The 15565-nt window shown below is 49.4% G+C and overlaps 2 protein-coding genes across 4 annotated transcripts in view; one reads left to right on the forward strand and one right to left on the reverse strand.

Annotated features, from left to right (window-relative positions):
- GNAO1 (G protein subunit alpha o1) overlaps positions 1-15400 on the reverse strand; it is a 174431-nt gene extending 159031 nt beyond the window's left edge. Inside the window, exons 1-3 of one of the 3 annotated variants that reach the window (XM_072750203.1) lie at positions 15023-15400; positions 13670-14503; positions 13413-13455 (exon numbers count right to left, since the gene is read on the reverse strand). In XM_072750203.1, the coding sequence (XP_072606304.1) occupies positions 13413-13455; positions 13670-13787 (161 nt within the window). In that variant the 5' untranslated portion in view covers positions 13788-14503; positions 15023-15400. Of the gene's footprint in view, positions 1-13412; positions 13456-13669; positions 14749-15022 lie in introns of those variants that run through there. The other 2 variants (XM_072750202.1, XM_072750204.1) reach the window with 2 other exon arrangements.
- The window catches only part of CES5A (carboxylesterase 5A), a 288255-nt gene continuing 285908 nt past the window's right edge, over positions 13219-15565 (forward strand). The window contains exon 1 of the mRNA XM_072750200.1: positions 13219-13483. The gene's annotated coding sequence lies outside the window, so the exon portion shown is untranslated. The remainder of the gene's footprint in view (positions 13484-15565) is intronic.

Genomic DNA, 15565 nt, shown 5'->3' on the forward strand with positions numbered 1-15565 from the left:
TCTCTCAATTAGCACTAGACTTCTGAAAGCTTAATTTTGTTATAATTTATTATCTCAGCTGGGGGCGGCCAAGGGAGAAAGCAGGGAATTCCTTTGCCACGAGAACATCTGTTTTGTTGGACAGCAAAATTTAAATTATGACCTAAAGACTTGAGCGGGAGCTTATCGATCATTGGATCCAGCTTCCTAAGTCTATATGAGAAGCTACTGAGGCCTAGAGAAGTTAAGGAACTTGCCTGGGGCCACGGAGCTAAAGATGAACAGAGCTGGCGTAGGACTCAGACTTATAGACCCTAGGATGTTGAGTTTGCCTTCCACCCCCTTCCTTCCACTGAAACTGCTCTTTCAAAGGCCATTGATGGCCTCAATCACGGAACACAATGGCCCTTTCTCAGTCCTTATCTAGCTTGGCAGTGCCACGGAACAGAACTATGCTGCCACACACAGCTTCCCAAAGCACTGCCCCTCCCTGGGGTTCTCAGCAGGTGGCTCCCCCTGCTCCTATGACTCCCAGTCCCTTTTCCCAAGTGAAGATACTTATGAGACTACTGAAATGTATACAATGGAATATTACTCAGCCATTAGAAACGACAAATACCCACCATTTGCTTCGACGTGGATGGAACTGGAGGGTATTATGCTGAGTGAAATAAATCAATCGGAGAAGGACAAAGATTACATGGTCTCATTCATTTGGGAAATATAAAAAATAGTGAAAGGGAATAAAGGGGAAAGGAGAAAAATGAGTGGGAAATATCACGGAGGGAGACAGAACATGAGAGACTCCTAACTCTTGGAAACGAACTAGGGGTGGTGGAAGGGGAGGAGGGCGGGGGGTGGGGGTGACTGGGTGACGGGCACTGAGGGGGGCACTTGATGGGATGAGCACTGGGTGTTATTCTATATGTTGGCAAATTGAACACCCAAAAAAATAAATTTATAAAAAAAAAAGAGAGACTACGGAATGCAGGTTTCCCTGTTTGCCTCCACAACAGTGCCACCCCCTCCCACCCCGGTTCTCCTCTCCATCTGCATACCCACCCCCAGGGAACTGCATCCACTCTCATGGCCTCAGGACACAGGGCAGCGGAGCCCAATCTTCCTGCCTTCCCTGACCTCTCTTCTAAATGCCAGAACAACTTCCTAAGACAAACACTGAGCCATGTGAACATAATACAAGTTATCCTGCAAGGACCCAAAATTCAGGCTTGTGGTTTGAGTTGCCCTTCTTTCTATTACCTATGTCTCCTGACTTGATGGCATCACCAAACTCCAACACCCCGGAGGACTTGTCTGATCTACTCTCTTCTCCCCATTCTCAGCTGGACACCAGGTCTCATCCATTCTGCCTCCCAAAATCTCTTCCCCCACCCAGTTTCCCATTGCCTTTCCCTTCGATTTCCTAGTTCAGCCTACAAAAATCTCTCTCTGCTTTTAAACCTCTTCTCTGGTCTTCCTCTTTGAGCTCTGCCACTTGGCACCCTACTCTATATTCAAAATATATGTGCCTTAGCAGAGCAGTCTAGCTCCATTCTTCCTTTTGAACCACTTCTCCTCATATTCCCACAAACCCTCAGGTCACACATGACTGCCCACTGCTCCCTGATGGCACAGCGCCTGCATGTTTGAGCACTGCTTCTGCACTTAGCTCACACTGTTTCTTCTTCCTGGATGGCAAGGAAAGAATTCCAGCTGAAATTCGTTTATGTAAAAGAAGGGATTTATCAGTTCACATTAACTTTCAGGTCCACAGAGCCAGCTTCAGAGATTATAATAATTACTGTCAGATGTCTTTCTGGCTTCCTCTGTCTCCTTCTATCTTCTCCTCATTCCCTCCCTCACGGCCCAGTATCTCCCGTGATAAAGCAAGCTTCCTCCTTGCAGAGTAATGGAGATATGGAAACGCAGCCACAGACAGCTCCTGGCTTTCACCATTCCAACCCAGTGAAGACCCTGTTGGGATCCCAGATGAAGAGCTTCTTTCTTGTACTGACCATCAAATTCAAAGAAGGATTCTGACTGGCCTGGACTGAGTCTCATCCTATCCCCCAGTCACTGTGGCCAGAAAAAGGGGACTTTTTTTTAATGGCAAGGCCTGGGTCACACACTTACTTCTTATCTTCAAGTGGTGGGGGCGGGCAGTGGGGGGAGGTGATAGGTGGCCTTACTGGAACAGCCTGGAAAGGGTAAAGCAATGGGTGTCGACTAAACTCTCATTTCCCTACCTAGCTGTTTGAGGCACATGTAATCCTGAGCCCTTGTCCAATTTAAACTCCATTGTTGCCTCTTCTGGGCCTTCATGGTACCAATTTGTCTCCTTCAACTGACTCAACTCTCTGAGGGCGTGAATTGGATCCCTCGGTGATCAGCGTCAGGTCTTACCCAAAGGTGTGACTCCAAAAAATTTTTCACGGTCTGCAATTACTATGCTTGATTATTTGTTTATGAAGTTATTGCCTGAGTCCCCTGGGATATGACTGGTTCACTACTGAATCTCCAAGCACCCAGAACAGTGCCTAACACATAACAGGCGCTAGATAAATATTGGGTAAATGAATAAATGAATGGTTTGAATAGAAGAAAGGTTACCAGTCTTTGGTGTTCCAGGGGGGAAAAAAAAAAAGCACAGCTGCTTTTTAATTCTTCTCACTTCAGTGAAAAAAAGATAAGGCTGGAACTCCCTCAACATCTTGTCCCCACCATCCCCCCTCCAAGTTTCTCTATGTATTCTCTTGTCCTCACTGCCCTCTGGCAGTCTCTGACATTTGTGTCAATACCAGGTTGCCCAACCATACTTTGCACCCTGTCTCTCTGCCTGTCCTCTTGGGGCTCTGCTCCTTCTGCCACTGCTTTCCTCTACCTTTGACATCTCTCTCCATCTGGCCCTTTCCTTTCTGCTTCTCAGTGGATCCAGGTTCCACCATGCTAGTCAAATGAACAATAAAAATAAAGCACTTGCTCAATTCTATTCCCTCCCTCTCTCCCTCTGTCCCTTTCCTTCAAGAACCCATGTTTCTTTTCCAGGGGCCTCCATTCACGGCCTCCACTTGCTCAGTCCGAGTTACTTAACTCCCACTGCAGTTTGGCTTTTCATCTGCCGCTCCACTGGGATTGCTCTTGCCAAGTTCACCAATAATTTCCCAGATCCACTGGAAACCCATCAGTCTTCAGCTTATTTGACTACTGCAGTATCTGACTCAATTAACCTCTTCCTTCTGGAAATTCCTTCCTTCCTTGGCTTACATGCTGCTGCTCCACCTGGCTTCCTTTCCATCCCTCAGCTCACCCCTTCTCGGTTTCCCTCACAGGCTCCTCTTCCTAAATGACTGTCATATCCTGGAGCTGGAGTGTATGTGAGCGGTGGGGGATGCATCCTCTGCCTTTTCACTCAGCCTGGTGAGGTGACCAACTTTCATGGCTCCCACTGCCCACAGCAGCACAGAATCTCAAACTGACCCTTCTCCCTGGTTTTGCCCTATGTCCTACCCCACATATCTGACTTCCTGCCAGGGATCTCCATTTGGACGATCCACAAGAATCACCAACAGGAACAAAATATGTCATTATTTTTCTCTGCAGGCCTTCCCTCTCCCTCCTACATTGCTCCATCTCAAGGAATGGCACTATCACCTCACCAGTAGCCCAAACCAGGAGCCCTGGACTCATTCTTGTCTATATCCTTTATTTATTTTTAAGGATTTTTTTATTTTTTATTTTTTAAAGACTTCATTTACTTACTTATGAGAGACATAGAGAGGCAGAGACATCGGCAGAGAGAGAAGCAGGCTCCCCTCAGGAAGCCCAATGTGGGACTTGATCCCAGGACCCCAGGACCCCAGGATCATGCCCTGAGCTGAAGGCAGATGCTCAACCACTAAGCTCCACCCAGGCGTCCCAGATTTTATTTTAAGTAATCTCTACACCCAGTGTGGGCTCATTCTTATGACTCCAAGATCAAGAATCACATGCTCTTCTGGATGAGCCAGCCAGGCGCCCCCTTGTCTATATCCTTTAAAATGAAGTTCCTTGGGGCACCTGCCTGGCTTAGTTGGTTAAGCATCTGCCTTTGGCTCAGGTCATAAACTCAAGAGTCCTAGGATCAAGCCCTACATCAGGCTCCCTGTTTAGCAAGGAGTCTGCTTCCTCTCCCTCTGCCCCTCTCCCCTACTCATGTTTGCTTGCTTGCTCTCTAACAAATAAACAAATAAATTTAAAAAATAAATAAATAAAATGAAGTTTCTCCACAATGTCTTTCCAATTGACTATCAAATAAGTTCAATTATTCCACTGCCCAAATGCCTCTTAAGTCTGTTCCCTTTTCCTATTCCACTGCTTTAAGTTCTTAATCTTTTCCTACCTGGATCACAAAAATAACTTTCCACCTGGTCTCTTAACCTCCAGACACGACTCCCTCTAGTCCACACATATGATCTTTTACAAGTGCAAAAGATGATCCTGCCACCCATTTCCTTGGAACCCTATGGTTCCTGAAAATTCTCATCACAAGGAAAAAAATCTATTACCTGTGTGTGGTGATAAATGTTGACTGGGCTTATTGTGGTGATTATTTTGCAATTTACACAGATATCAAATCATTACATTGAATACTTGAAGCAATATAATGTCATTAATCACACCTCAAATAAAAAATTTTTAAAAAGTCCTCCTGGTGGCATCTCATTGTATTCAGAATAAAATCTAAAGTCCTTAGCATAGTAGACCAGACCCTTCATGATCTATCTCTACCTCCTCCTTCCTCTGTGTTCATTCCCCTTTCAGACTGAGCTCTAATCAAACCAACCTATTTGACATTCCCGGCCTGCTCCACGTGCTTACATATCTTAGAGACTTTCTACATGTTGGCCTCTCTACCTGGCATTCCTTTTTCCCATCTGGCTAGCTACCATCCATTTTTAAGACAACCCATGTGCCACTTCCTCCCTGAACTTCCTGCCTAGAGATGGCATCCTCCATTCTCCTATAGCCTTGTGGGCTTCCTGCTCCTGAAGTGTGTCTTTTACATGTTGCTCCCTTTAGGCTAGATTCCGGAAGGGCAGGGACCTAGCTAGGCTTTCCTCTCTACTTCTATGACACCATGTATACATCCAGCATACAGTAGATGATCAGTAAATGCTTATGGATGGAAAGATGGATTGATTGATGGATAGATGGTTGAATGGACATGTATATTATTGTTCTGTCTTTCCCAAGTCTGCTCAGAACCACTTGCTTCTACCAAAGCCAAAGTCTTCGGTGGCAACTTCTTTCTGCTGCCACCCACAAATGGCCCACACTTCTGAGGCAGCAATGGGAAATGATTTCAGGAGCTGTCCAGATGATGGTTAGGAAACACTCTGGTGTCAGAATCAATGTCACACGTGAGGATGGCCACCACCTCCACCTCCAAAAGGAACCCAGCACAAATCAAGCACTTGCTATTCTTTCAGCCACTATTCAACCAACACTAATGCCGATTCCATCTGCTGATGGGCACTGGGTCCCAGTCCACCAGCTCTCCTTTGCCCACATTGGTGGTGGTCTAGTAAGAACCATGTAGGGTTAGAATGGAAAGGATGTAGGCTTTGGAATTAAACAAATCACAGTTTGAATACATCGCTGTTACTTAAGAAGCTGTGTGGCCTTGAGCAAGTCACCCAACTTCTCTGAGCCTCGCTTCCTCATCTGAAAGATGGAGTTGATGGCTATAATTTCCTCATAGGTTGATATGAAAAAAACAAATGAGAATTATGGATCGGATTGAAAATGCTGAATGCTACGATCCTCAAAGGTTTCCAATATTATTACTCAGGCTTATGTACAAATGAGTTAGAGTTCCTTGTGAACTGTATTTCTTTCTCTTTTCTTATCAAGCATTTATGAAGCACTTCCTATGTGCCAGACATTGGGCTCAATGCTGTATTATGAGCAAAATCAAGTCACTGTCCCTGCTTTAGGGAGCCCTGGTAAGGAAGGGGCACCAAAACTAGTAAAGGAGACAGATCCATCACACACATAATTGATTGACAATATGTAACAATTATTAGTGCTCTGAGACCCTGAAGGCAGGTGACCCAGGGCTGATTTTATGGCATGGAGAAGCTGTCCCTACAAAGTAACAATCTTCCACAGAAAACCTATCAGTTGGCTATGACATAGAGAATCCAGGTAGATTCTTGGCTATGGAGTACTATTCTTACATACTCTTCCCCTTTTCTCTTTCCTCCTTCTTGGTTGAGAAATTAAGTGAGTAAGGGGACAAGTTCAGGGCATTGACTATTAGCCTTGGAGGATTTTATTTTACTTTAATTTTTTTGTGCTATGAAAAGCACAATGTTTTTCCTCTTCTCTGTAAAGAAAATTAGAACTAAAGATGGCTCAGCAGATAAAAGCTGTGGGCGGTAAATACTCCCACTATTCCCCCTTGCATTTCAGGCTTCTAGGTTTCTCTTTGCATTTACTGGATCTTAGATCTAGAAACCTGAAAGAGGCCTGAGAAATTCTGTGGTGAAAGCCCACATTCTAATTAAGAGATGAACAAACTGAGGCTCACAGGGGCTAACTGACCTGCTCAAAGTCAAATTAGAGAATGAGTCAAAATTAAAGCACAGTTCTCCCCATCCTCCCCTTTTACTGGTCTGCAAATCTCCCAACCGCTGGGATCTGAGGCACCTGAACTCAGGCAAGTTCCTTCACCTGCAGGCATCCCTGGTCGAGCCAGGCTGTCTCCATTTCTAAGAATCCTGGAAGCCACAGACAAACCACTTCTCCCTCTAGCATGTCACTGGGGCTCTCCTCCCAGAAACATCCTGTTTTTTACTAACAGGACACTTTCAGATCCTCCTCTTTGGTTTGAGAACCACATCTGCATGAAAAGTTTGGTTAGAGGTGGTTTCCTCAAAATGCCTTTCAGGACTATGACTTTTCTTGGCCGACAAAGCTTTGTGGTTGAGGTTGCTATTCTGCAATTATCTTGGCCTTCAAAGAGCTTTCATGGGTACCCCCTACCCCCGCAGGATGGAACCGTAATTGGTGCTTTTATGTTTAGAACCTCTTGCATCAAAGACCTCAAAGACCCTGAAAATGAAGGCAGTCCCCAATTCTATGGACCACTTGAAACAGGGAAGGAGTTGGGGGAAACAGAACCCCCAAAAATGCAAGGGGAGAACCACTTGTCTTGACTCCTGGTCCAGTGCTCTTTCCCACAGTTTGTAACATCACTCCAGCCTCATGGACTGAAGCAGCTGCACCATCAAAAATGTCACATCAGTTATGACAACACAGTGAGTTATATAACTGGTGCTGCAGAGCAGGCAAGGGGAAGAAGCCACGAGCATGAACCACAGCACTCCCCTTCTGGCTCCCAAGGAAGATAAGGCCCACATACTTCAGAAAAGAACTCCATATGGGAAGGGAACACCCACTAATCAGTCAAAGGAATAAAAACTACAGCTGACATTTGTATAATGATTTCTAGAACACTGTTATAAGGGCATTTCATATACTACATTATTTACTGTTTGCAACAACCCTATCAGGTATTTTTATCATCAGCCCCATTTCACAGGCAAAGATACTGGGGTACAAAAAGTTAAGTAACTTGTTTAAGGTCACACACCTAGTTAGTGGCAGAGCTAAGATTTGAAGCCAGGTAACCTGGTTACAGAGTGCATGCTCTTAATCACCTCTCAATTTTAGAGATGCCAAATGGCTTCTCTAAAAAAGAAACTAGCTATTTTCTTGAACCGGTAACAGGCTGCTGCTCCTTCCTCTCCTTTCCCTCTATGCTAATGATGGATTTGCTGGACGGTTTCTTTTCTAACCAGTATTGTGTTTGAGCAAGAAGCACAGGATAAAATAAGAATGTGATGCAAATTTAAACAAATGCTTAGAATGGGGATCATTTGAGCACCATTAAGCTGTTTATGGTGATGCAATCCATAAGGTAAAAGTACTCATAGTACCTGCTGTTCTTAAATTCATGTAGTATGGGTACACACACACACATTTTCTTTTGTCAACATCAAAAGTTGTTCTTTGCCAGTGTCAAGTTTGGGGGTAACCCTTTCCAATATGTTTTCTCACTTTGAAATCATCCCCTTCCCAGCTTGTCTTTTGTCTTTCAGATCACAATGTGGCTCTTATGATAAAGGTCTCTCTAGCTTCATAAGAAATGAGAGCCTGAAGACACCCTGGGAGATGGGGAACCCAGTCCCTGCATCCAGATGGACTGACCACATGTCAGAAAAACATTTAATATTCTGCTCACATTAAATCTCCAATGTTAACAGAAATAGGGTACTGTGAGCAGCTGAAGAGCATGAGTGACCTGCCCTATCTTGAGCAGATGTGGCACACTGAGGAGCACACTATAATCTGGGGAGTTCCAAGTGTTAAAGAGACCAGAGAGTACTCTGCCTCTGAGCACTGTGAATCTAATCTAGTCCCACACAGAGAGAACAGAAATTCCGTATTCCTTTAGAGCCATGTTGATCCTGAATGAAGCCTCATCCATTTAATCAGCTCAGGAACGACCCTTTCAACCAGCAGACAGGATCCAACAGGTAAGTGAGGTTCAAGGGTTCCATGGGCTGATTCCTGAGGAGATCAGGTGGACTGTTTGCTACTCTTCTGGCAGGAAGGTCTGTTGGTATTTACAGCTCAGTGAACAGTAAGCAGGGAGAGAGCACCATCCATCAGCAAAGGAGAACTCATCTGCTACTTGATCTGACATTCTGTTTGCGCTCACACAGTCTCCAGAGAGCAGGGTGCATCCATTTGAATAAACATGGAGACAGGAGGAAGGGGGAAGGGTAAAGCAGGCAAAGAGATGATTGCAGAAATAACAAGTCCACAAATCTGAAAGAGTAGCTCTCCAGAGTGCTGCCTCCATGTGGGACCCTTTGGGGATGTGCAGGGAAACGCCCCTTTAGACGGCTGCACTTTTACAGGGTAATGGCTGCGGGTGGCCATTCCCTTCCGCTCATGATCACCACTTAGTAGGCACTGAACAGCGCAGCGTGCTGAATGAACACAAGCTCACCATGAACCTAAGCCAAACAGGAGACACCCTACGTACAAAGGCTGGGTCAGCTGGGGGCGGAGGAAACCACCAGCTTTTGGCAGCAGGTGACTTCTTAAGACACCCTTCCCCCATAGGATGGGGTCTGTCCTCAAGAATCATAACCCACTGTAAGGGCTGGGATATTTGTAGGAGAAATGACATCTTCACCAGGCAAATCCTAGAATTTGGCACCAAACAGGCACCCTGGGAGTGCTCCATTTTACCGTGTCCTTTTACATATAAGGCCAGCAGCTTGCAGACCATGCCTCATTGCCACCTTCTAACTCTATCTTCCTAAAAATCCATTTACTGCTCCAGAAACAGATAGCCTAGATGTGACATCACAGAAAAGTCAACACCTCAAATGAGGGCAAACTGTGGTGCTTACAGCAACTCCACAAGTTCATTTCACATTTTCATCAGGCTAGCCCAAACAGTTTGTCACTGTTCAAAATGGGAAGTCACTTAAGGCGATATTCTGTTGCTTCCATACTTCATAAAATATAATTCTTCAAGAGGGCTCTTTGTAAGGCTTTTGGTAGTTAAATAAAATTAACACCTCCTTTAAAAATTTTGGTTAGTCTGAATAAGACTCCCACAGATTGCAAAAATGATGAGGCCATATCACAGGTAAGGTCACAGCCTCCTAACGAGCAGAATTATTTAAATACCACATATTAAAAAAGGTCACTGATTACTCATGGTGTGTGTAAAATTTTATTTGTGCTGTTTCAATTATTGTTGTTTATGTCTCAGTGCTGAAATGTTTTGGATTGTCTGACACAGAGCTCCCAAAAGTGAGCTCATGATCACATATGCAAAGAAAAAAACACCCCAGCAAGCTATGTTCAAATGAAACTTTTAATAAAGTATTAAGAATCAGGCTTTTAAAAATGATGGTCTAATATGTGGCATCTGTTAAATGGACAGAGGTTTCCCACTATAACATGTATCAAGCAGAAGAATTTCAAAGGTCAGTTTTCCTGCATTTCTAGCCTGATGTGGGTGTTAACACTTTGTTCTAAGCAGCATATACGATCAGCCCTTTGTCATATAACTTCACTTACTAGGGCATATATGGAAGCCAATCAGCATGCCACAACACAGATGAGAATATGAACTCAACGGAATGGCTCTTTGCTCTTCTGGAAACGCTGATTTAAAAGGGTCTGGAGATGTCTGAATATCAATATTCTTTCTCTCAATATAACAGGAGCTATTAAATCCCGGACCCCATTAGGAAATCATCAAGTTCTCACAGGGCAACCACCCATGGAGAACTCTCTAATTCCATCTACCTAAGTGAAATAAAGCAGCATCCAAATTAGTTCATACATATGGCCTGATAGGTTGGTCACCAATCACACTGCATAGTCAAGTTCAAAACTGCCTTCTGTAAGTGCCACCCACATTTTGGACCCTGCCCCACCCACAGTACAGATCTCCTGACTCAAGTGACTCTCGGTCAAGTGGCGATTGGGGAAAATCATCTCTGCAAGGGAGGACTCAAAAGAATTTGTCACTAGGATACAGTGACACCAATCCCACATTTTGTGGTTAATAAAACAAGTCCTGCATCCAGCTTGGCACAAGGCCCTGATCTGATTTATTTCAAGCCAAGCTGGAGGGCTCAAAGGAAAGGCTGCCATTCATGAATGCTTCAGGAGGACAGGATGCCAGGGTCCCTTGTGGCAAAATCTACATGGCCAGAAGTCTTTCTCACTGACCTTTTGAACAAACCTAACCTATTTCCTAAAGAGTTAGTATATTTAAAAATATATTTTAATAATTTTACCTACAAAAATCTCAGTTTTGCCCAACATTTTTCTTCAAAAATGTATCCTGTGGGTGTAAGAAACATGGGGGGAGGGGGTACAGGGAAAAGAGAAGATATGCTCTGATATCTCACACGTCAAAGGCCTGCCCTTTTCCCCCTCCTCAGTGTAACTAAATATGAGCCACATAAGACTTTCCTGGGAAAAGCCTACTTACAGCCTTCATTTAAGATTTCCTGCCCCAGTATATAATTAGGAATTTTCTTTCATTCTAAAATGGCACACCTATTTCCTCGGAGAGCTCAGCTCTCTTTGAATAAAAAAGGCAAGATACCCTTTGGGGGGCTCAGTATATATTTTTAAACTTCTTATTAAATCAACCTAATTTATATAGGGCATGTTCGGGAGAAGCAGGGAGGGAGTTGCCTTGGTGGATGCAAAGTTAATTTGCAGACTCCCCCACCCCCGCCCCCCACCCGCGACTTCCCTGAGCCTTCCCGAATGCCTTCGGCCCCCTCCGAAGAGGCTCGGTTCTCTCCGCTGGGGCCCCGACTCCGTTCCGAACACTGCCGAGTCCCTCCGAGCCCCGCGCCCAGTCCGCACCGAGCCGAGCGCCACCGAGCTGAGCATCAGCGACTTTTCCGGCCTCAGCTGGGCGCTGTCCACCACTTGCAACGCCTGAAACCTCACTCAGCCCGGTGGCTGGGGCTTCTAGCCGGCTCCGAGGCCGCCACTGCAGATTACAGACTCCTGAAGTTTTGAAACACCCCCTTCTGGGAGAGAGGGGTGGCGCTGCTTGCATTTGCCGACCCGCAAGGGCTCCAGGCAGATGCAACATGCACCTTGTTGCAAAGAGCAATTCCCCAGGCCCCGCCTCCCCATCCATTTGGGCTGCACAAGCTCTAGAGGAGCCCCAGGCCAAATTACCCGTGGCTCAGAGGGGTGCGGCGAGCCGAGGGGGCCTCTGCAAAGCAAGCCCCAGGGAGCTCTCGAAGGAAAATAAGAATATGTCAAGCAGACGTGGGGAAATTGTCTCCGAGTCGCTATTCGCTACCATCATGGCGCCGCCTAGAACCCGCTTGTCATGCCTGTTACACATGCAAGATTTTTTTGCATCTTGGTTCTGAAACCGCAAGCATGTTTTGTCTCCCACCCACCTTTCCGCGAAAGGGGTTTTTATTTTCCATTGTTTTCCTACGGGATGCAATTACTTCAGCTATTCTGTCAAGTTGAAAAATAATCATTTTTGTTTACTGCACAGCAACCCCTAATTAGGAGCTGTGTGTGCACGAAGGTGTCACAGCAAAGCGACGTGGAATCCTCGCTAAACGGTCTTAACGTCCCGAACTGACAGGCCAACGGAAGCAGCAGGGCCAGGAGGCCCCGAGGGCGCACACCCCTTCCCCACAAGGGAAGGCCACCCCCTCCCAAGCAAAGCTGCCCGGTGGGCTTGCCAGGAATTGCGGAGTGGATGGGGCAAGAAGCAAGCTTCGAGAGTGGGAAGGAGGGGCGAGGCTCCTAACCGACAAAGTGTGGAAGGGAAGGAATATCCCATTTTGTTTTAATTTTCAACCATCACTCAAATCCACCCCCAGTTAATTAGGAGGCGAAACTGATATGTAAGGCAGAAGGGGGCGGCTGGCAAGTGGGGCCTGAAATCCGCATTGAGGGTAGATTTATAAGGAAGGTGGCCTATGCAGAGTGTAAATAAATACATAGATAAAGGCCAGGGACTGAAGGAAAACTGCCCATGTCAGGAGAGCAAAGGCTGGGGGGAGGGGGGAGCAAGGGCTGGGCATTCAGCCTCAACCGGCATCCCCGTCCACCTCTGCCTTGGATATTGCTGTGCCAGTCATATCTGCTTGGAAGCCCACCCCTCCCCTACCACATACCCCTTCCCCTAACCCTAGTGCTTCTCAGAAGGGGGAGGGGTGGGGGGGTAGAAACCACAACCTTCAATTCAGCACCAAATCCATGAACAGCAGACACTTGATCCTCCACCCCAGTCTAGGGCTGGGTCCCTTCCATGTTTTAGCCAAGTTCAAAATCACTGCCCCAGGAGAAGAGCAGGGGCAAGTGGGATTATGGATGTGGAATGGGTGGTGGTGGTGGTGGTGGTGGTGGTGGTGGTGGTGGTGGTGGTAGTGGGAGGGAGGGAGGAGAGAGAAATACAGAATGAAACAGACAATAATGGAGGTAGTGATACACCCAAGGAGCAAGAGTAATGATTAGAATCATGCCAATAGTGTGATGTTCTGATCAATATGGCGGACACTGCCATTCATACAAACTACAGGCGCTCCACTTCCCTCCCTACCCCCCCCCCCGCAAAAAAAAAAAAAAAAAAAAAAAAAGAAAAACCACCCACCCGGGAGTTGGGGTGGAGGACCCAGAACCAACGTAGGGCGTGGGGGAGGGGAATCAAATCCAGGTGTGTGTGTGTGTGTGTGTGTGTGTGTGCGCGCGCGCGCATGAATCAGAAACCAGGCCTGGAGAGCAATGTGGAATGAGCAAGATAATACAAATGACAAAAAATTATTAATAAAAGTACAAATCCCAATGCCACAGGGACTTACTTCATCTGCTTCACAATGGTGCTTTTTCCTGATTCTCCAGCCCCTGTTGGGACAGACCGGGGGAAAAACTGGTGAGTGTCAGCTTAGGGGAACTGGGGGGGGGGGGGGGGGGGGGGGGAGGGTGGGTAAGGCATGCGAGAGGGTGGACCGAATCGGGGGACCAGGTCTCCCCAGGCACGAGCAGGGTGGGAGAGCGGGCGGAGGCGGGTGCGGAGTGTTCGGGGTCGGGAGATGGGGGTGGCAGCCCCGGTCCTTACCCAGCAGGAGTAATTTCACGTCTTTGGCGGCGCTGATGCCATCCTCTTTGAGGTTTTTCTCAATCGCCTTGCTCCGCTCGAGGGCGGCTCTCTCCTCTGCGCTCAGAGTACATCCCATGGTGGCCCCTTCCCTGCCACAGCCCGCACGACTCGGCTGGCACGGCTCCCCGGCTCGGCGCGCCCCCCACCCCCCCAGAGAGCAGAGCCTGGGCTCAGTGGGGAAAAACAAAAAAACAAAAAAAACACAAAAAACAAAAAACAACAGCAACAACAAAAAAAAAACCACGATATCCTTCCCTTGGCTGAAAAGAAAAATGTCGGGAAACCAGAACCCCCCAAAAAGACAGCCGCGGACAAGATCCCAGCAGCGGAGACTGGCGGCAGCGGGCGGGCTCTAGGGGTGTCGAGGCGAAGGTGGCCGGGGTCTGGGGCTCCGGGGCCGAGGGAGGAGGCGCCCGCGGTCCGAGGAGGCGCGGGCTGCAGGCACTGAGGCTTGTGCACGACCCAAAATAAATAAAATAATAGTTGAGGCAGGAGCCGCAGCCGGAGCCGGCGGAGGGTGGGGTGGGGGGCAGGGTGGGTCCTCCTGCCGCTGCTGCCGGAGGAGGAGGCGGCGGCGGCGGCGGCGGCGGCGCGGGGCGTGGAGGGAGCGAGTGAGGGGGTGCTGCTAGTGCATGTGCATCGCGGGTCCTCGGCCGTCGGAGCGTCCGCGGCGCCTTCGCCGACCCCCGCGCGCAGGGCAGGGCTGGGCAGGGGGCCGGGCCGGGCCGGGGGGCAGGTCTCTAGCGGGAGGCGGCGTCGCTGTCTCCCAAAGCTCGCATCGCTCGGTGGAGCCTACGGGAGAGGGAGAGGAGCGCGAGGGAGCCGCGGGCAGCTGGCAGCTCGAGGGGGGAGAGAGAGAGAGACGCGGGGAGGCTGGAGGGAGGGGAGGAAAAAAATGAAGGGAGAGCCAGCGAGCGCGCGCGCCACAGCCCGGGCGGGGGAGGGGGCGAGCGCAGCGCGCGAGTGCGCCAGCGGCTCTGCGCACCCCGCACCGCAAGCCGCCCGCTGACGTCAGCAGGGCCGCGCGCCGGGCCCCCGGGACGGGGAGGGGGGAGGGGGGGGCGGGGGGCGGGGGAGGCGCGCGCCGGGGCCCGCGTCAGCCGGCGGCGGCGCGCGTGCGCGCGCGGCGCGACCTCCCCTCTCCCGGCGGCCCCCGGCCCGCGGCTCCGCGAAGTGGGCGCGTGCGGAGCCTGGCGGGGCGGAGCCTGGGGCCGGGCGCGCGCCGGGGCGTCCCTCCCTCCCCGCCGCCCGCGCCCCCGCCCCCGCCGCCGCCCCCGCCCCCGCCCCCGCGCGCGCGCGGGCTGCGCCGACCTCCTGGTCAATGGGAGCGCCGCCGGCAGGTGGGCCCCCCAGCTCGCGCCCGCGCTGCCTCCTCGGTTCTCCCGCCTCCGCTCCATCTTGGCTCCGGCCGCTCCGCTTCTTGGTCACTTTCCAGCCGCCGGGGCCGCGGCAGCCGGGACCCAGGTGACCCCAGCGAACGTCGCCGGCGGCGTGGGGGCAGCTGCTGAGTGCCCGCTTGCTGCGACCCAGCCCACCCAGCCCACAGGCATTAATTGAGCACCTAGTATGTGGGAGAGGAAGCTGTGAGAGAGGAACGACAGGAAGAGCCAGAGCCGGCCTGGAGTCCGGGAGCCCGGGCCCCCGGGGCCATCGCGGCGCCTGCTCCTGTTCCCGGCCGCGGCGGTGGGCGCGGGCCGCGGGGCCCCCCCGGGAGGGACGCGTCGGGAGGCACAGGCTTCCTCGCAACCCAGAGTCTGAAACGGCTTTTACTCATTTTGCAACGGTTTAGCTCGTTTGAAGTCTTGAGTTCCCTCGTCCTGCCCCTTCCCCCACACACAAATACGTAAAATGAAT

Source organism: Vulpes vulpes, chromosome 2 (assembly GCF_048418805.1).
Source record: "Vulpes vulpes isolate BD-2025 chromosome 2, VulVul3, whole genome shotgun sequence".
Classification (NCBI taxonomy): Eukaryota; Metazoa; Chordata; class Mammalia; order Carnivora; family Canidae; genus Vulpes; species Vulpes vulpes.